At 40.1% G+C, this 26,602-nt stretch overlaps 1 protein-coding gene across 6 annotated transcripts in view; it reads left to right on the top strand.

Moving 5' to 3' along the window:
* Positions 1-26,602, top strand: part of C2CD3 (C2 domain containing 3 centriole elongation regulator) — a 124,232-nt gene that overhangs the window by 56,158 nt on the left and 41,472 nt on the right. For 5 of the 6 annotated variants that reach the window (XM_070425610.1, XM_070425608.1, XM_070425612.1 and 2 more), the window contains 9 exons: positions 1,549-1,732; positions 2,733-2,905; positions 4,212-4,335; positions 7,561-7,829; positions 8,325-8,414; positions 13,872-14,474; positions 16,596-16,934; positions 23,118-23,256; positions 25,566-25,630. In XM_070425610.1, the coding sequence (XP_070281711.1) occupies positions 1,549-1,732; positions 2,733-2,905; positions 4,212-4,335; positions 7,561-7,829; positions 8,325-8,414; positions 13,872-14,474; positions 16,596-16,934; positions 23,118-23,256; positions 25,566-25,630 (1,986 nt within the window). The remainder of the gene's footprint in view (positions 1-1,548; positions 1,733-2,732; positions 2,906-4,211; positions 4,336-7,560; positions 7,830-8,324; positions 8,415-13,871; positions 14,475-16,595; positions 16,935-23,117; positions 23,257-25,565; positions 25,631-26,602) is intronic. The other variant, XM_070425609.1, reaches the window with a different exon arrangement.

Here is a 26,602-nt window from a genome sequence, read left to right as displayed (position 1 = left end):
AATCAGCTGCCTTCTGCACATCCCCTACTGGGGATCAGACTAGCAACCAGGGCATGTGCCCTGACCAGGAATCGAACCAGTGACCTCCTGGTTCATGGGTCAACACTCAACCACTGAGCCACACCAGCCAGGCAGCCTACTCAATCTTATCATCTATAAACATACAATTGATCCTCATTGTCCATGGAACTTAGGTTCTATAATGTCTTTAAGAACACCAATTTAAAAAATACTGAACCATTGCTCCTGGGGGAAATATGTACATATATATACTTAACAGAGATCATAATCTTCTTTCAAATTTTATTTTCAATTATAGTTTACATTCAGTATTATTTTGTTTTAGTTTCAGGTGTACAGCATAGTAGATCATAATCTTAAAGCCTAAAAACAACTTATTCTGGTCGATTCTATTTTCCGTATTTTACAATAGAGAAAACAAAGTTCAGAAGTGTGAAATGACTAAGGCCACCTCACTAACAATTGCCAAGGTTGACATCCATGCCCTATCCACTGGCCCCACAGTTTCTTGCATTACACTGCACTGTCTCCTACCATATCTATCTTGTCATTTTTGAGAGCTAAAATAAGGAAGCAGGGTATTGCTTTTTTTGATCTCATCTTGAAATGAGCAAGTCTGGTGACTCAACCTTTTTTGCCATTCTGAGCATGCAGAAATAACTGGGGAAGCACTACCAGTGTTGGTTTTCGGGTTTAAATAACAGACTTGTACCCTAAATATATAAAGAACTTTACAAATCAATAATAGAAAGACAATCCAATTAAAAATAAGCAAAGATCTCAAAACATTCCTCCAAATTCACATGAAAAGATACTCAACATCATTAGTCGTTTGAGGAATGGAAATCAAAACCACCACAAGATACCACTAAGATGGCTATAATTTTAAAAAAAGAAGGAGCCCTAGCTGTTTTGGCTCAGTGGATAGAGCGTCGGCCTGCGGACTAAAGGGTCCCAGGTTCAGTTCTGGCCAAGGGCACATGCTGAGGTTGCAGGCTTGATCCCCCCATTGGGAGGCATGCAGGAGGCAGCTAATCAATGATTCTCTCTCATCATTGATGTTTCTATCTCTTTATCCCTCTCCCTTCCTCTCTGAAATCAATAAAAATATATTTTTTTTAATTTTTAAAAAAAAGACTAATAAGTGTTGGTGAAGATATGGAGAAAGTGAAACCCTCATTCATTGTCCACCAACAAAGGGATCTTTTACTTCTGTATTATGATGAGATCTTAGGCACCATAACTACTAGGGAAATGGACCTTGATAGGATTACAGTCTGGAGATAATAGATTCTGGCTCCAGGTCTGTGACCTACTAGCTCTAAGACCTTCAGGTTCACCATGTAACCCAAAGTGTTCATTCATATCCTCATCTATGAAGTAGGAGTAATAATACCTGCTTTGTTTTCTTTATAGGAATATTGTGAGGATAAAATTGAATAATATTGGACATTAACATACTGTCATACTACATATAAAACACTAAATGATGTGTTGATTATTCTGAATTGCTTTTCTTTTCCAAAGGAATCACTCTGAAGCCTTTCAGATCTGCAACCACACTCTGTGTTCCAGATCCCATCTTTAATAGTCAGCACCATCACTCTCTCCTGTTGCCAACAGAAGTTCCAGTGCAAAGGCTCCTACTCAGTGCCTTCTCTGCACAAGCACTTGTGCCCGGAGGTGGAGTCCACTTTGAAATCTGGTGCAGGTAGTGTGGAGAACCCAATCCTGTGCTTACGAAGGAAATACACAAGCATAGAGCATCCTTCCCATAACTAGTCTAGGTTGAATTATAAGGAAGCTAAGCAATCCCTTCTGCCGTGTTTTATATTATTTTTGTTTGTTAATGATTTTTGTCCAGATTTTATTGAAATCTATTCAGTTGTATCTTACACTTCTAACCACTACTTATAAGTGAAATTCTATCAGTTTTACCTCCTGTTCTCTCAAATGTATCAGTCACCTTTTTCTGATTATCTTACTGCCTTATTTAGTTCAGGCCCACATCAGATCATGCCTAAATTAATGTAATGGCCTTCTTTTAATCTGTTCTTCCCACCACCAGAAGAGTATCCTTCATAAATATAAATCCACTCATGTCACACACTTTGGCAATTTCCAGAAAAAATAATGGCATTAAAACGTGTTCAAACTCCTCCCTTGCATCTCCATCCCCAAGAAGCCAACTAAAATGACTAAGAGAGTATAATTCTAAAAGGAGAGGAACCAACATCAGGAACAGCCACTTGCCAAAACCTTTTCCTAAATAGAATCAGGTGGAGATTAGGTTTGATAACTTTGTGCTCTAAGATGGGATGTTTTGAGATGAGAGTGAAATGGTGTAGGTACTAACAGATCCTCATACACCTCCAAATTTGAGGGGCTTGGGCCTAAAGACGAAGAAATTTAGACTGTTCCACCTAGAACCACTTTGCTACTGCAGGATGGATAACTTTCAGGAGTGGCTGCTCCCAAAGGTCCAAGCCAGATGCAGATACCTCAAACAGAACGCCTGTGGGAAGCTGGGCTTTATCCTGAACACAGAGTAATTTATGGGGTTCCACCTCCACGTAATAGGCAGTAAATCCGGCCAGACACAACCACAGCTGTATACCACAAATACAGGTCAGGCTCCAAAGTTGATCCCTAGAGCAGACTGAATCATTTATCTGCCTAATTCTTCCAGCTTGTGCTTTTGTGGCTTACAGATACTATTATCCTAATGTGAGAGACCAGATGGTCGCCAAAGGAACCTTGCCATTATCGAGGATCTGTGCCATGGTAACCATGCAGCACCGTGAAGATGTGGGAATGCAGACCTTTAACCTCCCTTTAACCCCCAGGCTTGAGAATAGGAAAGAATTGAGGAACCAGTCATCAGGTAATTGAGGACTGTTTTTGTTTTTCCCTTTCAAAGTCAGTATGCATAAATATGTCTTTTTCTCTAAATTAGTGTTTCTTCGTATGTTGTGGTATTCACCCTTCTAAGAATCTGATTAAAACTCTGAGGCCCCTTCTCTTAGAAAAATTAGTATAGAATATACACTCCTAATTTTGCATACAGCTTTAGAAAATATATAGTTCCATACACTGTCTACATAAATGTTGCTTGTCTCATTTCACCTTTAAATTCAGCAAGTGTTTAATAAACTCTCGCAGCCTAAATCCTAAGTATTATATAGATGTACTCAGAGAATTATTATTCCAAGGCAACATAAGCAGATGTGGGATTGGTAGAATATATTTATATGAACTAGGAATTCACTGTAATAGAGGAAAAGGTTAGGATTTAAAGTTGGAAGGAATTCATTAGAATTTGAAGTTTTGAATTCTATCCTCATGGTTCCATTAGGATGACCCAACCTCCAAGTACATAACATAATAGGTGAATAGGATTAGCCTCCTAAATTAAGTTATGGTATAAGCTTTCTGGAGAGTATCTGTGAAACAAAAGGTTTTATCTTGCCATGGTTAAGATTGAGTATTTCCTCCTGATGCTCATTGATCAGCTTGTTCTGTTGTTCCTTAAAAAAAAAAAAAGATGGTATGTGAAGGGTGTTTCAAGTGGTGGTGGCAGGAGGGTAATAGGAATATGAGTTTAATAGAAGAAAAGCTAGAGCTCATCTCAATTCTGTAAATAACTAGGAGTTTAGGAAACCTGGATATAAGTTCTGCCTGTGATAGTTGTATAATCTTGGCAGGCAGTTGTATCTCTGAGCCATATAATCTTGAATATAAAGTATAAATAGTAACTACTATTATGTGTGTTTTTTTAAATATATATTTTTTTACTTCAGAGAGGAAGGGAGAGGGAGAAAGAGATAGAAACATCAATGTTGAGAGAGAATCATTGATTGGCTGCCTCCTGCATGCCCCACACTAGGGATAGAGCCCACTACCAGGGCTTGTGTTCTGACCAGGAATTGAACCATGACGTCCTGGTTCATAGGTCGACAGTTAGCCACTGAGCCACACCAGCCGGGCTATCTTTATTAATCCTACAGTACAATAATTTAATGTGATTCTGACCATGGGCAGATCCTCTCACTGCTAAGGACCCTTATTGTTTATTAGGATTATAGAGTTTATTTTCTTCCTTCCTTCCTAACCAGAATTTGGGGCTTGATAGAACCGAGATTCTTCCAACCCACCTTTTTATTTTGCTTTCCTTTTTCCTGATTCTTCAGGTTTACTAGATGTGGGCCTGAGGTACAGGCGTACTCCAAGGACAGCAGAGGGAGTTCTTGCTGGCCGAGCTGTCTCTATCTCAGTCCAGATTATCAGAGCCTGTGGTCTGCAAGCAGCAGCCAAGTAAGTTCCCTTAAAAAGCAATTCTCAAACATTTTCCCACTGCAGTCCACAAGATTTACAATGTTCAGATACACAAACTTTCTTATGTACAATTTCCAGCTCTTTAACCACAACTCTACTTTTTTTGTTGTTTTTAAAAGAAAGCATATACGAATATAAGTGAATAAATATTTGCAAACTCTGCTATTTTTTAACTGTTATCAGCAATTTAGTTCCTCAACCTTGTCCAACAACTTTATCCTCAACCCTACTTAAGCACTTAATACCCACGGTCATCCTCTACACCCTCGAAACATGCCAGGACCAGTCATTGCAACTCTTCTGTAATCTCATGTTCTGTCTCTGAATAGCAGCTTCTATTTTTCTAGTTTGTTCGCCTTCAAGTTGCTTCTCAATACAGAAGTCAGTAATCCCATGAAAACTTAAGTCAGATCTTGACACATCTCTATTTATTTTATTAGACACGTCTCTATTTCAAACCCACCGATGACTTTCCATATCGGTCAAAGTAAAAGCTAGACTCCTTAAAATGGCGGTAAGGCCCCACATGATCTGACTCCATTATCTTTATGACCTCATCTCTTTTTGCTAGTCTTCCCTCTGCTTATTCCACTCTGGCCCTCTTATTGCTTCTGAACACACCAAGCTCATTTTCCTCTTAGGGCCTTTGTCTTAACTGTTTTCTCAGCCTGGAACACTATTTCTGTATATAAGCAGCTTGGCCCTCTTTGCTTCCTTCAGGTCTTTGCTCATACATCTCTCTACTTTGAATATTCTTCCTTTCATCTGCTAAACAAATTTCTGTTTTCCTTTAAGACTTTGCAACTTCTTTGCCGCCTTTCTTTATGTCTTCCGACATGTAGACAGCATTGGTACTTTGTCCTTTGTCTGTTAGCACATATCACTCTGCTTAAGTTATTTACATACATGAGTTTCTCCCCACTAGGCTTGTGAGCCCCTCTAGTCAGAGACACTGCCTGAAGTCCTCTCTGTCCCCCAACCACCACATAGCATAGTCCTAGCACATAACTGGTGCTCAGTTAGAAAGGGAACTAAGTCATACTCCTGCTGCAGACTAGTTCACTTTGGACATGAGTTCAAGAAAGAAGAAGCTAGTGCTCCTTAACTTCTTCCTGGTAACCTAGAATCAAATTGTTTGCCTTTAACTTCACGATCTCAAAATAGCTAATTGAGTTATTGCCCATGTGAGATCAGATATTGAAACAGCTAGTAAAATGTTCAGTATAATTAATATTTTTCCTCACTAAATTCTCCTAATAGACTTTTTCAATAATTGCCTGAGAACATTTTAGTGTTAGCATAAGCAATACTATGGCAGTTTTTTAATCATGTCACTTAACATTAAAACTTCTGATCATTTCCCATTGTCAGTAGCAGTGGTCTCCTAATTTGAATTGTGTATTCCTACTAATGGAAAAAAATAAAATTTAGCATACCTTCCAAATATGTGTATACTTACTGTGTATAAATTATCTGTGTGTACTACTATATCAGTATATAAATACATTATAAAATATATTAGAGTGGTAAAATTTTTATGTATCAGATAACAAATATAGAAGTTTTAACATTTTTCCCTATGCCCATATAGTTTACCCTATGAACTCCATAGGTTATACACAATCTATTTTAAGGACTACTGGTTCGCAGGATAAGGTCCAATGTGCTTAGCTTGGCATTCAAGGCCCATCAACATATCTTAATCTGAATCTTGGGGGGGAAAAGTAGGACTACCAAATAATCAAGAGGACTGAAAATTATTCTGGTCAAATAATTTTTACCAGAACATTTGCAAAGCCATGTAACTTGTGTGTCTAAAGTACCTATTCTGTGTGAGACCCAGCTAAGGTCAGAATTCTTAAATATGGTGTTAAATTAACTAATTGGCAGAGAATCACTTGGATTAGATAGATACTCAGTAGATCTCAGAGAAACTCAATAATAGACGAGAAATTCAGTAGTCCCCTTCGCTGGGGACTCAGGGAAAGTCAGATTGGAGACAGTTTGTTGTGAGTTCCATATTTGGTCTGTTTCATAGCTTCAATAAGGAAAAAGTCAAGAAGCCAGGCTATCCCTAACACTATATTCTTCTGATAGGTTGGGAGAGTTCCACAGGATAGGAGACAAAGCATGGTGTAATGGAAACAGAACTCCACTAGAAATTGCATCCATTGGCTTCTAGTTCCATCTCCCACTAGCTGTGCATGATATTGGGCTAGTTTGTTTTCCTCTCTGAATGTCAGTTTCTTCATCTGAAAATGAAAATTATGAACACCCCTTCCCATTTTATAAGGATTAGTGTAAAAATGAACAAATATGAAGTCATTTTATAAACTACCAACTTTTTAAAAAATTAAATCTATTGGGGTGACATTGGTCAACATTAAACTACCAACTTCTATACCAATGTATAGGTTTTTTTAATTACTTCCATTTGTATAGATAATTAATGTTACATTTATTAGCCAGTAGAATATAGTAAAATCAGAAATAAGTTTTACATGGCCTCTATTGAAGAGAGGAATTCTTGGTACTCTCAACTTATTCCTCCTTTGAATCTTCACTCTGGTATCCAGATTGCAGGTGCTCTGAAGTGAGCCTTCTCACTTGCTCGGTGGTTAGAGCGCGTGGGAGGCAAGCAATCTCTCTCTCTCTTTCTCTCCCTCTCTCTCTCCCCCCCCTTTCTCTCTCTCCCCCTCCTCTTCCTCCCTTCCACTCTCTCTAAAAATCAATGAAAAAAATATCCTCAAAGCAAAGCCCCACTTCCTTAAACACACATTCCTTCAAATCACCTAACATGAGCCCAGTGCTGTAAGTCCTTTCTGAGACCTACTTACTAAGGTGCCCCATGATTCTCACAGTGTGTGTTCAATAGTGTGTTCTCCCTATTACAGTGAGCAGTAAACCCAACTTGTTCAGTTGTAGTTGGTTCCTGGTAGCCTTTGGCTGAAGTACACTGGCCAAACAATGAAGTGTCTGTGAAGTGTCACTCTGGTGTGGATGACTGCTGTCTCTTCCCACCCCATACACACACACTCTGAAACCAGATTACTAAGAAAGCACACTGTGGCACTGCCAAAAGCCTAGATAGGAAATACGGTTGCTTAATGTTCTTGCCTCACAGAAATGGTGGAGATGTTTTCTGAGCAGGCAAGCTGATTTTTTGTATTTCTTTCTCCTCCTGCCCACTCTTTTCCCCTACAGGGCTTTGGCTGAGCAGGAACCCTCTCTACAGTTTAGTGCCTCAGTAGGGGTCAATGCCTTTGTCACCATTCATCTCTCCTTCCTGCCCAAGGGAGAACAGCGCCAAACCCACCCCGTGGCCTGTACCTTCTGCCCTGAGTTCTCCCATCACACCGAGTTCTCATGTAACTTAGTAACTCAGCACTGCAGTGGAGAGGCCTGTTTCCTGGCAGAGCTGTTGGAGTTTGCAGAGGTCACTTTTGCCATTTATCATGAAGATACCAAGTCAGGTGAGCACCAAATGGCTCATCACAATCATAATTAAAAGGGACTCTGTTTTAAATGATATGTCTTTCCTAGAAGATACATGCTGAAGTATTTAGGGATGAGGAGTTATATTCTCTGCAACTTAACTTCTGAAGGGTATAATGAAAATAAGTAGAATATGTATTGACTATGTGTGTGTGAGAGAGAGAATGTAGAGAAAGATAAATGTGTCTGGATGTTAGTGGGTAAATCTAGGTGAATTTCATTGTAATATTCTTGAAGACTTTCTATATGCCTGAATTTTTTCAAAATAAAATTACACACACACTCATCCATATATGACTAATTTAATTAAAACCATTTAAAGGGCATTTGATTGGAGCAAGATGATCTCTAATGTATCTTCTAACGCTAAGATTTAGTGAGTATAAATGAAGGGTTATGTGAATATACTGTAAATACAAACTCTTTGGTCAGTAGATCCCCAAGTAATTTCTCTTTTTTGTTTGATTTGACAGCCAGTGATATAACCAGTATCCAGTCATTAAAAAAGTATCTGCTTGGAGTAGTAAAGGTTCCAACAAAAGAATTGCTAATCAAGAGGTCTGGTAAGGATCCTAGATTATCACTTTTTATTTATTTTTTTTTAATTAAATCTTTATTGTTCAGATTACATTTGTTCCTCTTTTTTTTCCCCCCATAACTCCCCTCCTCCCAGTTCCCGCCCCACCCTCCGCCCTCACTCCCCACCCACTGTCCTCATCCATAGGTGCACGATTTTTGTCCAGTCTCTTCCCGAATCTCCCATTCCCCTTTCCCCCCCAAAAATAGTCAGTCCATTCCCTTTCTATGTCCCTGATTCATTATAATCACCAGTTCATTCTGTACATCAGATTATTTATTCACTTGATTCTTAGATTCACTTGTTGATAGATGCATGTTTGTTGTTCGCAATTTGTATCTTTACCTTTTTCTTCTTCCTCTTCTTAAAGGATACCGTTCAGCATTTCATATAATACTGGTTTGGTGGTGATGAACTCCTTTAGCTTTTCCTTATCTGTGAAGCTCTTTATCTGACCTTCAATTCTGAATGATAGCTTTGCTGGATAAAGTAATCTTGGTTGTAGGTTCTTGCTATTCATCACTTTGAATATTTCTTGCCACTCCCTTCTGGCCTGCAAAGTTTCTGTTGAGAAATCAGCTGACAGTCGTATGGGTATTCCCTTGTAGATAATTGAGTCTCTTTCTCTTGCTGCTTTTAAGATTCTCTCTTTGTCTTTTGCTCTTGGCATTTTAATGATGATGTGTCTTGGTGTGGTCCTCTTTGGATTCCTTTTGTTTGGGGTTCTCTGCGCTTCTTGGACCTGTAAGTCCATTTCTTTCACCAGGTGGGGGAAGTTTTCTGCCATTATTTCTTGAAATAGGTTTTCAATATCTTGCTGTCTCTCATCTTCTGGCACCCCTATAATTCTGATATTTGTACGCTTGAAGCTGTCCCAGCGGCTCCTTACACTATCTTCATATTTTCAGATTCTTTTTTCATTTTGCTCTTCCGGTTGGGTGTTTTTTGCTTCTTCGCATTTCAAATCTTTGATTGATTCTTGCGCTCCTCTGGTCTGCTATTGGGTGTCTGTATAATATTCTTTATTTCAGTCCGTGTATGCTTAATTTCTAGTTGGTTCTTTATCATAGCATCGAGGGTCTCATTAGTTTTCGTGAGGCTCTCATCAAGTTTATTGGCTGCTTCTAGCACATTATTGCAAGCCCTCAAAATTGCGTTTTTTAGCTCTATATCCTCCATTTCTGTCATGTTTTTTTGTCTCCGCATTTTTTATGCTTTCTTGGTGCACCACCTTGTGGTCTTTGTGCGCAGTCTTGTTCTAGTTGAGCCTTGATTGTTGTAGTTAATACTAGAGGGATTTGACCACCAGGCCGACTGGCTGTGAGAATCAGCTGTGGGAAAACTTCTGTCCTCTGGAGAGGTGCTAATCTAGCCTTTGCCTGAGGCGATCCGGCAAATGGCTCTGCACTGGGCTTGGGCGGGGCGGGCTCAACAGGGCGGGCGGAGGGAGCAGTTATGGCTGCTCTCAGTCCCGTTCCCAGAGGCTCTGCTTCTCAGAACCCTGGCAACTGCTGCAAATCTCGGAGAGAAAGCTGCCCTCACGTTTCAACTGATGCCAGACAATCCTGCTTCTCCCGTTTGAGTCTGAGTCCCTAGAGACTCGCCCGGATCTGGAGCTCAGAGTCTGAGACTCCCTCCTGATTGAAAACGACAACCGTGCCCTCAGCCACCAGCCCACTTTGCACGCGCACCTCGGTACCTTTATATTTTCCACACTGCGCCTCCTCTGAGCTTCGGTATGCTGTTCTCTTTCCTTCTAGTTGAAGAGTCTCTCCTCAGCCAGCTTTCCTGTGGTTCTGGGTGATGTCCATTCCGTCTTTTAGTTGTATTTTTGAAGTGGTTGTTTGCGGCAGCAATCTCAGGTGTTTACCTATGCCGCCATCTTGGTCTCCTCTAGATTATCACTTTTTAATCCTACCTTTCCCATTCACTTCCCTGTAAGAGACCATCTTGTCTAACTGCCATAAAATGCGCAAAAGAAAATATGATCCTGTAATACATGCTTCTGAATTCTCCCAGATACCTCAAAAGTTTTTTCAAAAGCATTTTAAACCCTAGCTGGTATTTCCCAGTGGTTAGAGCATAGGCCTACATACCAAAGGGTCACAGGTTTGATTCCTGCTCAGGGGCATGTACCCGGGTTGCAGGTTCGGTCCCCAGCCATGTGCAGGAGGCAACCAAGCAATGTGTCTCTCACATCAATGTCTCTCTCTCTCTTCCTCCCTCTCTCCCTCTCTCTCTCTCTCTCCCTTTCTTTTCCTCTGTTCCTCCCTCCCTCCTTCCTGCCCTTCCAACTCTCTAAAAAAACAAAGGAAACAATATCCTCAGGTGAGGATTAACAAAAAAGAAGAAAAAAAGTATTTTAAGTCTTCTCCTAATTATTTCAAAGTTTTTCTAATAAAGCAAAGAAGCTCAAAACATTGTACTGTCATCTTCCTCTAGGAAAAATAATGATAATGATACTACTAATAATAAATATGGTGATATCTATTACATTATATAGCACTTGGTAAAATACTTTCTTAAATCTTGCTTAAGACTGGCAGGGATACAGGATCTTATTCTTTTCATTTGACAGATGACAGAAAAGTTAGGCTCATAGAGGTGATTTGCAAAAGCCACACAGCTAGTGAGTGGCAATACTGGAAATCAAATTCAGATTTTCCCATTCTTTTTTTCTAAATTACCTTCATTTGGTGAAAAAGGAATAAGGACATGAGGTGAAGATACAACTACCAAGGCAGTTTGGAATTAGTGGTCCTATCCTACTTATTACTAGCCTGGTGACCTTGACAAAATGACCTTGTCCTCTGGGCTCCAGTTTTCGTAGCTCATGGATGGAGACAGTCTGTAGGTAGGAATTGATTAAATAGGATAACATTGACACATAATAAGCACTCAGTGAATGTTTTCCTTCTCTTGTCCATTTTCCTCCCTAGAGTTATGTAATCTAGTTTCCAAAATTCTGTCACACAGCTCCCTGAGCAATACTCTAATAAGCAGACACTGTGTGCCTGGCAGAGAGAAGTCTGTACAACTTAATAATAGAGTTTAACTCTCACTTCTGTCACTTACTGTTTGTGATCTAGAAAAAGTTCCTTTATCTCTCAGATCCATAGTTTCCTCATCTGAAAATTAGAGATAATAAGATCAACTTTGCAAGATTATTGAACCAGTCAATGAAATTATACATGTAAAGGATCTTGGCACATAGGAAACCTCAGTTTCTCTCCTGAAACTTACTACAGAGTTTGTCAGGCAATAGGCACCATCTGGGAAATTTCATATTTACAAATTAGATTTAACCCCTTGGAAATAAACCTTTTAGACAGTTTGGGATATATCTTTGTCTTTGTTTTCAGAGTTATTCTAAACTGAACTTTCTATTTTCTTTCCTCCTGCCAATAATCTCAATTATTGAATCACAGAGCAACAGGAACCATCTCATCTAGCAGTTTTTAATTGCTGAAATGGTGTGAAAATGAGTGTGTGTATGTGCAATTGTATGATTTTCTGGGGGTAATAGCCAAAGGGATCTGTAACCAAAAAATGTTAAGAACCACTAGGTTGTGGGGAAATTAATAACCAGAAGGGAGAAGGTACTAAAGCTAAGGCCATAAGTTCTTAGACTGACAAAGCCTAAAGGAGTCTTAGAGATCAACATATTTAGCATCCTCAGTGTACGGATGAAAACTAGGAAGGCTCAGAGAAATTAAAGGCCTTTTCCAAAAGTCACAAAGCCATAAGTGATCTTTGGCAAATTAATTTCAATAAGTCTAAACTTTCTCATCTATAAAGTATAATTAATGAAACCTTTCTCATAAAATTGTTGTGAATATTATTATACCAATCCACAGTCTGTTTTATATAATTGTGAAATCCAAAAAGCTTTGAAATCAAGTTTTTTATTAACTCATTAAACTGCAAATCTGACCTCAACTGACAGACTAGTCTTTATTTATGACTTACGCAGCTGCCTGATTATATGAAGTTTTATTAGAACACATAATGCCCAATATTTACATATTGTGTATGGCCACTTTACACAACAACAAGGTAGCTGAGCAGTTGAAACAGACCATATGGCCCAAAGTCTAAAATACTTAGTCTGGCTTTTTGCAAAATAAGTTTACCAACCCTGACTTATATGACCAGTGACCATTACATAATATTTTGTTTATGTACCATATTATCTTCTAAAATATGAAAAATTCTAAATTCAGAAACAAATCTGGCCCTAAGGGTTTCAGATAAGATATTGTAAACCTATAGTAGGTGGAATGTAGACTGGAACCAGTTAGACCGGGGTTCAAATACTTGGTAGCTATAACAACTTGGTCAGATCTCTGGGTTTTCATTTTTTCTTCTACAAAATAGGGATTCTTATCCCAGCTAATCCTCAGAATTTCACAGGGTTATCAGGAGAATGAAATGAAGTAATATATATATAAAACTAGGGGAATTTCTAACACATAGTAATTACTCAATAGAGAAGCTGTTATTATTTTGAAATCTAATTCCTGGTCCTTGGTATATGTTCACTAAGTGGCAGTTCCCTGAAACTAGACCCCAAATCTCCTGATTGCTTGTCCCTTGCCTTTTTCATTATATTCTCCTATAGCCTATATAATAAAAAGCTGATATGCAAATTGCCCCCTCAGGAGTTCAACCAATCAGGAGTTCAACCACTCGCTATGATGTGCGCTGACCACCAGGGAGCAGCGTGGAATGAAGGAAGGCCCCGGCTGGCAGCCAGAAGGCCCCCATCGGCCCTGATTGCTGGCCAGCCTAAGAACCCTACCCATGCATGAATTTCATGCACCGAGCGTCTAGTAACATCATAATAACATTTCAGGTCTTGTGTAGTACTTCTCTTTGAAAGCTTTTCTAAAACCATTATCATTTAATAATCATAACAACTTTGTCTGGTAGGCAAGATCAGCAGTAATTTTCCCATTTGTCAGGTAAGGGAAAACAACGCTGAGAGAAATAAATGGCTTACCAAGATTGACCACTAGTTTTGGGCTGAGCCAAGGAGAGAATTTAGATCTTTCAACTCCTAGACTTTGGTCTTCAACCTGTTCTCATTGCCTTTCAGTGGTCAGATGAAACAAACTACAATGCACTGTTCAGTATATGTTTTCTGTTCTATCTTGGGCTAGAGCAGTGGTCAGCAAACTCATTAGTCAACAGAGCCAAAATCAACAGTACAACGATTGAAATTTCTTTTGAGAGCCAAATTTTTTAAACTTAAACTATATAGGTAGGTACATTGTTACTAATTTAATGAGAGTACTCCTAAGGCTTAGGAAGAGCCACACTCAAGGGGCCAAAGAGCCGCAGTTTGCCGACCACGGGGCTAGGGTGAAGGTGGTTCTGGGGTGGATAATGGGTAAGTCTGTGTACTTTTAAGACAATAATTGAAAATGTTTTCTCCCATAAGGGATCACAGGATGGTATCCCATTCTTTTACCAGAAGATGGGGCCATGCCTCATGGCTTGGAGCTCATGCAGAAGATTGTGGGTGGTCTGGAGCTTTCAGTTTCCTTCACCCATCCTGGAGACAGAGAACGGGTGTTGGAAGCTGCTGAACTATTGGGCTGGAGTTTTGAGAATAACCTGAAGGATCTTGTCAAGATGGATGAGGAGGAGCCAGCCACTATCACCATCTCCACACCAAGGCTCTGGCTGCCCGTCCATTGCGTGCTGCTTGCTGGCCAGAAGCACATTCATAAGAGCACATATTGTTACCTCCGCTACAAGCTGTATGATCATGAATGCTTTTGGACTCCTCTCAAGAAACCTAAGGAATCTACAAACCAAAAGCAGGTCATAGTTACTTTTAAGGCATCCAAAAAAGCAGAAATCTTTAGGGGCCCGTCACTGCTTTGGTACTTCAGGGAGGAGAGATTAGAGATCCAAGTGTGGCGGGCTTATGGCAATGAAAATGTGGAGAGGCCCCACAATACGGACAGCTGGATTGGCTCAGCCTATGTGGACCTGTCCAGACTTGGGGAGAGGTCAGCACGGACACTAACTGTCAGTGGTAAGTTAAGAACCAGCCTCAGCTCTTGTGGCCTGAGCACCTGCTCTATGACAAGCACTATGGGACATACCCTCTCAGACATTTTATTTGATTCAGCAATCCTGTGAGGTAGGTATTAGACCCATTTTATAGTCGTGAAAATGGAGGCCCACAGAGGTTGGGTAACTGCCCAGGATCATAGGAAATGTTCTTTCCATTATTGTGTGCTGAAGATTAATAGTAACTTAGTGATGTTTCTCATAACTAAAGAGATTCCAAAAAGTGATTTGCTGGCTGCTTTAAAAAGAGCATTATCTCCTGACAATCTACCTTCATTGAATCACCACAGCTCTAAGAACTGGCTCTGAACTTAGTAATTTTAGAGTACATCCAAATGTATCAGATTTTTGCACCTAACGTACTGCCCACAACATTGTAAGCACTCAGTTAATATGTATGATGTAATGAGTAAATTTAGGGGACTACCTGTAATCAATCACTTGTGTAAGAACTTATATGATAATCTAGAATCCTAGTTTTTTAAATAGACTGAAAAGCATACCTGCTAATGAAACTAGGATATCCTTTCTCTCTGGTCAGCAGATTTTGAAATCATAAAGAAAATCAATATAGTACATTGGTTCACAGGCAGAAAGGGAAAAGGTAACATTTTACAAGTGGCGTTATGTGCTGGGTACTTTCCTTTCAAACATTTGTTCAATACTTGATACATGTACTTGGCCCTGGGAACTCAGATGAGTAGGAAATAATGCTGACCTCAATAGAGTAGTAAATACACAATTACAGTGAAGCATACAAACTATGAAGAAGGTTTTCTCAGTGGTGCTAAGAGAGCACAGGGGTTCAGCATCTCTTTAGTTCAAGAACAACATCTCAGGGAAAAAGGCCCAGGTTTCAAAGAATTTAGGAATAAGCCAAGAAAAGTGGGAAACAAGGGTGTTTTAAAAGGGTGTGTGTGGAGACACAGAGGCCCGAAGCAGTTTGATACATTTTAGGCACTATAAGTAATTTGGTGCTGCTGAATCATAGGATACACAGGTTGGGAAATGATGGGAGATGAAACTAGAGAGGTGGACAAGAATACGATGTTGAAGGCCTCTTCTAAGCAGAAGAGTTTGGAGAGCTATGGAAAACTATAATGGGTTCTGTATAGAAGAGTGACATAGCTTTGCATGCTAGAAAAAATAAGTCTAGCAACTATAGTGCATAATAAATGGAGATGACCAGACTAGATTTTTTACAAACATGATATTTATCCATCTCATATATATGTAAGGTTGTTATTTCCCTACCTAAAAATAGAAAAAGACAGGAAAGGTTCCATCTTATGCTGTCTGTAAATCAGTTAACTGTATTTTCCTGAATTGAAATGAGTCTACTAAAGCAAACTTTGGGCTTCTGAAAGAAATATTAGTGCCTTATGCTTTATAAATAAAATCTCATTGAATATCCAGCAAGCCAATAAAGCTCATATCCCTGAATTTAAATCTGCCACTTTTTGAAAAAGTCACCTTTGCAGGGTACTTAACCCCTCTGAGATTCTGGCACACGAATAAACAGTCAGCAAATACTAATTTCTTACTTTCTTGCCTCCTCTGCCACTGCCTCCTGCTTCCCTTCCAAATGGTCTCCAGGTCTACTGCCAAAACGTATTTAGTTAGTGAAACAGGCTAAATTGAGTATCAGGGCAGCTTCCTGATGAGAAAAGCCCTAAGAACAAGAGTCAGTGGGACATGTGGAAAAGAAGACAGGCCGCTCCTGATTTCATAAAAATCTTGGACTTGTAAGTGGCTTCAGAAGTCATCAAAGCCTAGTTGCCCCTCAGCACATGAATCCCTTCCACAACAGCTCTGCCTATAGTCATTTGGCTTTGGCTTCAAATCTAAGCTCTCACTACTTTCCATTATTGGAGATAGTGCGTGACAAGGGGGATGGGGAGTGTTGGGGGAGTTAAAAATTTTCACAATGTATAGTAACTTCACAGGTTTTTTTGCAAATTGGTATGTTGGGGCCTGCACGTCTACAAAAGGAAAGAGGGACCACAAGCACCCTCTTTGAGCATCTCTTCCACGGTCATTGATTCCTGCTTGCTTAGGCTTATTCTCCTGTATTCTTTTGCAGGTGTGTATCCTCTATTTGGACGAAACGCTTCCAATCTCTCAGGAGCTGCCTTGCGAGTTCATGTGGTTCTTTCCTCTCTCCCCCCACACCCTGGGCCCACTCATGAGCTGGACTCTATGGACTGCAGCAGCCACAGTGAGTCTGAGCAACTCCCCAGAAGGAAGGATGAGATCCAACTCTCGGTACCACCTGACCATCAGAAGCCTCCCACCTGCACCCAGGTTCCCTGCAACAGCACCACAGCTGAAGTCTGCCCAGCCCAGGAGGGTCCTGCTGAATTGGATGGAACTTTTGCAGTCAGCATCCTAGTAGAAAGAGCAATGCACTTAAGCTTGAAAGGTATGTTCTACTCACTTATCCAGAAACATGTATCTTATTCCTCAGGCTGTGGTCATATCTTCACAGATCTTTCAAATCATGACAGCATCTGCAAGAACTGTTAACCATCTTAATCAATAATTATTATATTTTTCAAGCCTAAAGCTTAAGCAACCTGAAAGCCTTTCCAAATGTAAGTAGACCTTGTCAGTTATCCTAATTTTGCATATCATAAATGTCCCAGTCCAGAAACCTGAGTATCAGCTTAAATACTTTTCCTTAGTTACCATCAAATTATAAGATTCATTAAATTGTTCTCTGACTTAATTTTTCTCTTAGATCTCTTCCTTCTTTTCCATTGCTACCAACTCAGGCCTTCACTGTACACCGAGGGCAAGACTTTTTTTTGGTTTTGTTTTGTTTGGTTTTTGGTTTTGTTAATCCTTACCTGCGGATATTTTTCCATTGATTTTTTTAAAATATATTTTTATTGATTCCAAAGAGGAAGGGAAAGGAGTAGATAGAAACATCAGTGATGAGAGAGAATCATTGATCGGCTGCCTCCTCCATACACCCCTACTGAGGATTGAGCCCTCAACCCAGGCATGTGCCCTTGACTGGAATCAAACCTGGGACCCTTCAGCCTGCAGGCCGACACTATCCACTGAGTATCCACTAGGGCTCCATTGATTTTTAGAGAGAGTGGACAGGAGGGAGGGTGAGAGAGAGAGAGAAAGACATCAATTGGTTGCCTCCCCAAGACATCCCTACTGGGACTGGGGAACAAACCTGCAACCCAGGGAAATACCCTTGACCAGGAATCGAACTTTCGACCCTTCAGTGCTCTACCACTGAGTGACACAAGCCAGGGCAGGCCAAGGTTTTTAACACTGGATTCATAAAACCCCCAAGGGAGCCAGGATAAAAATCAGGGTTGGTGAACTTGGATAGGAAAATAATTACACATCTTACTTTTATTAGTCTCTAACTCAGTGATTTTCAACAGGGGTTCTGGGATGAAGAGTGATCCCAAATGTAAGCCAGCAAAATCTTATTCTGTTTTTCTTGACCAGATCCATGTTGGAAAGTTAGAGTGAAGTTCCTCGCTTTTCTAATAAGTTAAAAGTAATTTATTTTGTATAGTGCTGTACAATTAAGAAAGTACTTTATCATGATTATTTTCCTAACAACTGCATGAAGTAGGTCATTTTCATTCTCTTTTATACTTGGCCTGGTGCACGAATTCATGCACCAGTGGGGTCCCTCAGCCTGGCCTGCGAAATCAAGCTGAAACCGGCTTTCCAACATTCCCCAAGGAGTCCCGGGTTGTGAGAGGGCACAGGCCAGGCCAAGGGACCCCACCAGTGTACGATCGTGGCCAGGGAGAGACACGGGATGTTGGCCAGCCAGGTAGGGACTGCGAGAGGGCTCCAGGGCATGTCTAGCCCTTCTCGCTCAGTCCCGATTGGCCGGACCCCAGCAGCAAGCTAACCTACCAGTCAGGGTGTCTGCCCCCTGGTGGTCAGTGCACGTCATAGCGACCGGTCGACTGTCTGCCCCCTGGTGATCAGTGCTCATCATAGCAAGCGGTTGAGCGGCCTTAGCATATTATTAGCATATTACACTTTGAATGGTTGAATGGCTGACTGGTTGACTGGACACTTAGCATATTAGGCTTTTATTATATAGGATACTGAAAATGTAAATGTGTCTCTCCACTAAACTGTTTGTTCCTTGGGGACAAGTACTGTATGTTATTTCTGTATTCCAGAAATTCCTTGATCTTCATGATGTAGCTAAGCAAACGTAATGCCCTCTTATTTGTGAATATGATACTTAACACCTCTCTCATTTCTGGCATGAGTTAAGTCACTTGTTATTTGACCTATTTCTGTTAGCCAGGTCAGAATAAGCATCAGAGTGGGCATCTGACTTTCAGACATCTCTCTTGGATCCCGATTCCCACCCATGCAGTGATAAACCTGTGTAGTCCTTCCCCCCCACAACATTTATATGTCAGGCACTGTGCTGATCCCTGAGAATACAGCCCTGCCCATCATCCCTCTGAAATGTGCCTTCCAAATTATGATGTAATAGAAAGAGTTCTGGAATGAGAATCAGAAGATGGAGGTCTGCCCTAGCTGGTTTGGCACAGCAGATAGAGTGTCGGCCTGTGGACTAAAGGGTCCTGGGTTCGATTGCGGTCAAGGGCACATGCCCAGGTTGCAGGCTTGATCCCCAGTAGGGGGTGTGCAGGAGGCAGCCAATCAATGATTCTCTCTCATCATTGATGTTTCTATTCATCTCTCCTCTCCCTTCTCTGAAATAATAAAAATATATGTTAAGAAATTTTTTTAAAAAAGAAGATGGAGTTCTGGCTATAGCTGAGCCATTAACTTGGTTGCTTTGGGCAAAGCCATTTCTCTTTTCCTGAACTGTAAAATGTGATCATCATACAAGATCATTGCTAAGATTGTCTTCAGAGTACAGCAGAACCTAGAAGTCATGCCTCTCAGAATTGCCATTGGTCCTCTCTGCTGATATCTCTCAGAATTTTCCTGAGCAGATGTTGCTGTCTTCTGCTGGTATGCACTACAAGCAGACAAGGTAGTTTTTCTCTTCCAACCCTGGCAACCATCTATAGACAAAGAGCAGCGGAAATCTTTAGACCTTTAATAAGGGCCTTGGGCCTACACTGCAATCTGGGAGCTCTCACTCTGGTAAGGGAAGCACAGACACAAAGATCATAACAGACTACTGTGGGAACTGCCAGTATAGAGGCAGGTTATCTTTCCCTAGCTGTGAAGATTTATGACATTTCATTAAAAGGAATTGGTTGAGTAGCTTGAAATCTCTAAGGAACTTGGGGGGAGGTATGAAAGCTATGTCAGGGAGAGTCCAGTTATAGGAAACTTACTCCAGACATTTTAGACAATAAGTGTACAATATAGAATTTTAAGGTACTTCAAGTCATTGGAATAGCTAGAGGAGTGGGTTTTAGGCAAAGCTTAACCACTAGATCTTTTAAGTTCAGAATAGTATGCCAAAACTCATCATCACTATTACCACAGGGACTCTGAGCACCCAGCAACCAAACCCTGGAACAGAAAATTCAATGTCACCCTTGCTAATAGGAAAAGCAGAAGGAAAAGAAAGATGTCTTCTGCCTCATATCTGCCTTCCAAATCTGTTGTAATAGTGTCTAATTGCAAGAAACCAATTTTCATCCATATTCTAGCTGCAAAAGAGTGGAAAATGTAGTTGTTCCCCTTTCAGTCTTTACAGTAAAGGAATACAATACAGTAAAAGTAGGTGGGGGTGGATGCTGACTGAGCATGTCAGTCCATATAAATACTGTTCAGTTTCACTAAAATAAAACCTTTAAGAAGATAACTCACTAGATAAAGGTACTATTGTGCCATTCTATGCATTTTCTATTTTTAATGATGGGTACTATATTAGTGATTTTCATTAACTGTTTTTTGCTTATTACCATTTTATTAGAATCTTCTTTCCTGCTCTTTCAAGAATATGCTTGAAAACTGGTTTTGTCATGGTGTAAGCCAGTGGTTTTTGTTTTACTTTGTTCCCCATATAGTTCTCCTTTGTATCTTTAGTGACTTTCTGATTCTAAAGCTTTTCTCCCTCCAGGTTCAGCCTTTCTCCAGGTTCTGCTTTGTTGGCAACCCTTACACATGCCTCAGCTCCCTCCTGTCTCGCAGGCACCACCAGACTTCACTTCCAGGGCTAGCATTCCTCTTCCTTCTTGTCAGTTCTCTTTCCCCAGGCCTCCTTACAAAATCTCCACTCCCTTTCTCTCCTTATCACCCATTTTCTTTCTTTATTACTTATCTCCTGTAAGACGGTCTAAAAGTAATGCCATCTGGTCTGGTTGTGTGTTCCGAGGTGTTAGAAGTTATGAGATTAAATAACATAATATGTCAATTTTTTACCAGGAGTTGGGGGGAAAGTTGTTTTTAGTTTAAACAAATCCTATATAATAAAAGTGTAATATGCAAATCGACCGAACTGCGGAACGACGGGTTGCTATGATGCGTACTGACTCCCCACTGGGGGAGCGCCGCTCAGCCAGAAGCCGGGCTCATGGCTGACAAATCCAGCAGTAGTGGTGGGAGCCTCTCACATCTCCAAGGCAGTGCTAAGGAGCAGCAAGACGGGCTCACGGCTGGCAAGCACAGTGGTGGTGGCAGGAGCCTCTCCTGCCTCCTCTGTAGGCGGGCAGTAAGGAGCGAGGGGTCCTGGACTGCGAGAGGGATGTCTGACTGCCAGCTTAGACCTGATCCCCCCAGCCGGGCACAGGCCGGACTGAGGGACACACACACACCACCCCTCCCCACCCCCAGTGCACGAATCTCATGCACCAGGCCTCTAGTAGAGCTGTATTATGGAAGATAACATAAAAGCCTCATGGATTTTTAGGTTAAGTACAAGCCTCCTAGTAGATATGCTTATTGTTGCTCTTTAAAGGCAACAGAAAGCTCAATACTTTATAGAGTTTAGTGTTTACTTTTCTCTGGATTATTGTTTCTTTGGTGGAAAAGTTTGAAAAGAATTGGTCTACTCTAATGGAAATACTTTTGGTTGAGGAAAATACATCAAAATAAAGTGGCAGGTACTTCTATACATCAAAGTAAAGTGGCAGGTACTTCTCTTTCCCTAAAAGAAAGCTGAAGTTGGAGAAATCTAACTGAGGGTATAAAGTTCAGTGATTCTCCCTAGAGAGCTGAGAGGCTTCTGAGAGTAGATGGTGGTTGAGTCCTTTTAATGGCTACTTATTAAATGTTACACTGCTGATGGAGGAGAGTAAAATCAGCAATTCCTGACCATGGCTTGTTCATCAGTTTGCTTTCTGTCACAGGATAGCCTGAGGTCTTTGGAAGAGTAGTCACTGAAAGGAGCAGCCAGATAGAGAAGGAGCAGGGTGGTGCCTCAAAGATTAACTTCACCTATAAGGTGAAGTGAGAGTATGCATTTGGGGAAACCTGGGGCTAGACAGATAGAAGACAAATTGCTTAGAATCCACATATAGAATTTGTATCTCTGGATCACATAAATAATGTTTAAAACGTACTTATTTTCTCTTTTCTTCCCTTCCCTACATTTGTAATCCTGAGATTCATAGCGTTTTAGAGCTAAGAGGAAGCTTATGGAGTACATAGAGTCTACATGGTCACTCGTATTTAGCACTGTCAAAAAGAACTTTGTACTTTAATTGAAATGTTCTATATCTTTACTGCCCAGTATGGTAACCACTAACTACATGTGGCTATTGAGCACTTGAAGTATGGCTAGAGCAACTGAGGAATTCCATTTTTAATATTATTTAATTTTCGTTAATTTAAAGTTGGACAGCTCAGTTAGACTATCTAGTATCATTAGCCATCTTCATTTTGCATTTGTTTTAAAAGAAAACAAATGACTGAGTCTCTTATGTTGGAAACCTAAAAATTTCCAGCATAGTACTCAGTGTTTTATATTCGTCAACTCTGTAGTGGTGGCATTATATTGATGTCTGGGAGCTTGGACTCTAGAGCCAGAATGCTTGAGTTCTACTGTATAATAAGTGTGTGGCCACTTAATGAATGTTTAATCTCCTGTACCCCAGTTTTTTCATCTGTTTAATGGGAATAATAATAATAATATCTACCCCAGAGGGTTGTTGTAAAGATTAAAGGAGTTAATACATATACATGTATTAGAACAGTACCTGGCACATAAGTGATATACTATATGTGTTACCTACTATTATTTATTTTTAACGTCTTAGGAGATGTATTATATGCCCTATTTGAGGAAGCTGTGGCCTAGATAGGCCTTTGCTCAAGGTCTCACAGAATATATATGACAAAGCTAATAACTGATCACCTGACTCTTAAGTTTATGACTTTTTGCAGTTCTATTTTTTGCCTTTCAATCACATATTTTCCATCATTCCATAAAGTACAAGGAGATGGGAGAAGTCATTTTTTGTCTGGGAATATTCATGAACTAAGCCTTGATAGGACAGTTTTAGTAGCAGAAAGGACACTGAAAACATTTCGGATACAGGGAATAGCTCAAGCAAAGACCCAAAGGTAGGAGATGGTTGGAATGGTCCTGCTCTTGTGCCTGTATAATGGGATGCTTCCAACAAATTCTTTCTGGTACCCTAAAGTACAGTCACTCCATTCTCTTTTATTTCAGGGAGCCCCTTGACAGAGCGGAAGGTATCAATACCCAGTTGTTGTGTATCCTTTGCAACAGCTGATGAGCCATCTCCTGTCTACACCCCAGTGGTTAAAAACACAGATTCCCCCATCTGGAATTTTCAACAGCAATCAAGGTTTGTATTTTATAATGTTCCATTAGCCTCTAGAACAGGGGTAGGCAAACTTTTTGACTCGAGGGCCACAATGGGTTCTTAAACTGGACCAGAGGGCCGGAACAAAAGCATGGATGGAGTGTTTGTGTGAACTAATATAAATTCAAAGTAAACATCATTACATAAAAGGGTACGGTCTTTTTTTTTTTTTTTTAGTTTTATTCATTTCAAACGGGCCGGATCCGGCCCGAGGGCCGTAGTTTGGCCACGGCTGCTCTAGAATCTGGTTTTGTTCCAGGAGACAAACTCAGAGCAAGGAATATAACAAACAGTAATAGTTTGCAGACCTGGGAAATGATTTTCTTATCAAGCAATTATTTAATCCTAATGCTTTTAAATTCACAGCAAAAGGTGAAGGGATTAAGAAGTACAAATTGGTAGTTATAAAATAGTCATGGGGTGTAAAGTGCAGCATAGGGAGTATAGTCAATAATACTGTAATAATTATGTATGGTATCAGGTGGGTACTTGAAATATCAAGGGATCACTTTGTAAAGTATTGATTTTCTAATCACTATGCTGTGTACCTGAAACTAATACAAAATAATATTGAATGTAAACTACAATTGAAAAATAAAAGAAAAAAATAGGGAAAAATAAATTCATAGCTAGCAGTGGTTTAAAAGTTTGATGTGTTTTTTATTCAGTGAGGATTGTAATTATCTTTAACTCCCAGTACCTAGAACAAAGCAGGGCATTTCAGATAATTAAGATAAATTTAAAAATTACACAGACTGGCATATGCTGCTCTCAGCTCTATATTCTTAGAAGGTGATAGCTAAACGTTCAGGGAAGACTTCTTAAACAAGATATCTAAGCTAAGTATGGAGGAATGTATATGTTATCTGGATGAAGAAGGCCAAGAGAACAAATCTCAGAAAAGACTGAGGATTGTACATACTTGGAAAAGATTTCTGGTGCAGTGGGAAGAGGCTAGGCTTTGGAACTAGAGAGAGGTGGCCTCCACCCCATCTCTGTCACTTACTAACTATGTGAACAAGTTACATAACATCTCTGAGCCTTTGATTCCTCATCTGTCACAGGGTTATTGTGAGGTCCAAATTAGATGACATTTAGGAAAGTTACATCATGGTACATATGAGGTACACAACAGATCTTGTGGAGGGCTCAAAAAATCTGAGGCTGAGTTATGTCAATCATATTACAGTTGTACTGACTGTGGCACAGGGAGGTTACATAATCTGTAGGCAAGATAAGAAGAAAAATGAATAATGATACATTTTTTTATTCCTTTATCACAAAATTGTTTCATTTGATCCTCCTAGCAACCTGTAGGTAGATGTTATTATCCCATTTAACAGATTTATTATCCCAAAGTAAGCCAGACTCAGGATCACTCAGGTGACAGTAGTAGAACTAGAATTCAAAGGTAAGAATTTTGACCCCCAGCTAGAATTCAAAACTCTGACACAATATTCGTTTCACTTTAGCACAGTGTCTCTCATTCAATTCCCCAGTGGTCTCTGGGTGAAAAAATTAAATCTCTTGATTTACCTTGGTTCTCCCATCTTGCTCACCTGAAGCAGTGATGATACCTGGTTTAGAACTTTCCAAATCTGTGTAATTTAAAACTGTGTAATTCATGTCATATAAAACATTAAAGAATTCCATATCAGCTTCTTTACCTGGTATGAAAGTTGGGCATCTTCCTATTTTGGTGCCTTACCTCTGCACAGAGTGGCTTTGGAGTCAGGCAAACTAGGGTTCAAATCCCAGCTCTGCCACTTGCTGACTTTTATGTCACCTTGAACAAATCACTCAACTCTCTGAGCCCAGCTTCATCATCTATAAAATAGGGATAATAATGCCCATGTCATAGGTTTTTGTGCAGATTACATGTACATAAAACACTTGATGCTATGCCTGGTCCAAAAATGGCACTCAATAAATGTTCTTTTTCCCCCTCTTTTTTCCTTCTCACCATTCCCCCACTCCCATGGCACAGGAAGTATTCTTACCTGCTGCAACAAAACCGTTCATTACCTGTTGAGGGGCTCCCTTTCCACACTCCCTCCCTTGTCTTGAAAAACAGAGTGAGTGTGAGGGGGAAGCTGCTGTATCAGGGGAACCTGTTTTCAAGTCTTGGCAAATTACTTCATCTCTCTGACTTTCCATCTCCTCCTTTTAACTGTGAAAATAAAAATATATCCTAGAAGATGACACTGAAGGTAAAATGAAAGTGCTTTGCAAACTACAAGATATTCTTCAAACCTACACAGTTCATTTATTGTGGTTGTTTTTCTTATTAGGCTATCAAAAGAGCTTCTTTTGGACCCACAACAAACTCTGGTCTTCAAAGTTTGGCATAAAGGAGGTATGAACTCTATTCTATAAACTCTGGTTGTGAAAATGAGCTCACACACAATTGGCAGTTTGCTAGTCCTTTTCTTTTTTTAACCAAGTGAAACAGTAGAACTGGTGGTGGTGAGTACCTACAAATGTGTTAGAAGTGAATCCCACAGAATGCCCTGGAATTTAAATCCTTACAAAGCAGATAATGTTTGACCACATGCTTAGTGCAGAAATCCAAGTACATCTGAGTCTTTCCAATTGTATCTCAACTATCATAATGTACGTCGTGCCATACACAAGTGATAACTACCCCTTGTGGATGATGTTGTTATGCCTCCTGTTAACTCTGGATTATTAATGAAGGCACTAGCATTTTCAGGCAGTAGAATCACACAGCTTGCCCTTCCTTGTTTTAAGAACCTTCCCAGGACAGAGGTGCTGACATCATGATCCTTGAATCTAGTTTTATTCAGCTAGCATTTATTAGGAAGCATAATACAACAGAGTTAAGAGCACAGACTCTGAAGCCACACTCTTTAAATTTAAATACCAGTTCTGCCCTTACAAAGTAGTATGACCTTGGGTGAATGGCTTAACTTCTCTATGCTTCAAGTTTCCTAAAATAAAGATGAAAATAGTACCTACCTCATAGCTTTTTGGGAGTATTAAATGAATGCTTGATACTTACTAAATACTATCTCAGTTTTTATTACTAAATAGCAATGTGCCAAGAGCACAAATATTTCTGATCCTGCAAAGTAAAAATATAATTTGTTCAATTTTATAGATGTGAAAGCCCAAGGAAGTTTAGTGGCTTAACTAAGGTTATATATCTACTAAAAACCTGGTGCATGAAATTCGTGTGTGGTAGGGTGGTCCCCTCAGCCCAGCCTGCACACTCTCCAACCCGGGACCCCTCAGGGGATGTCTGACTGCCGGATCCCGGGGATCGGGCCTAAATTGGCAGTCGGACATGCCTCTCACAATCCAGGAC

This window comes from Myotis yumanensis, unplaced genomic scaffold, assembly GCF_028538775.1.
Source record: "Myotis yumanensis isolate MYYU_CA2020_CCGP unplaced genomic scaffold, mMyoYum1.0.hap1 SCAF_10, whole genome shotgun sequence".
Lineage (NCBI taxonomy): Eukaryota > Metazoa > Chordata > Mammalia > Chiroptera > Vespertilionidae > Myotis > Myotis yumanensis.
The sequence above is the reverse complement of the archived record's forward strand: the minus strand, read 5'-3'. Positions and strand labels throughout refer to the sequence as shown.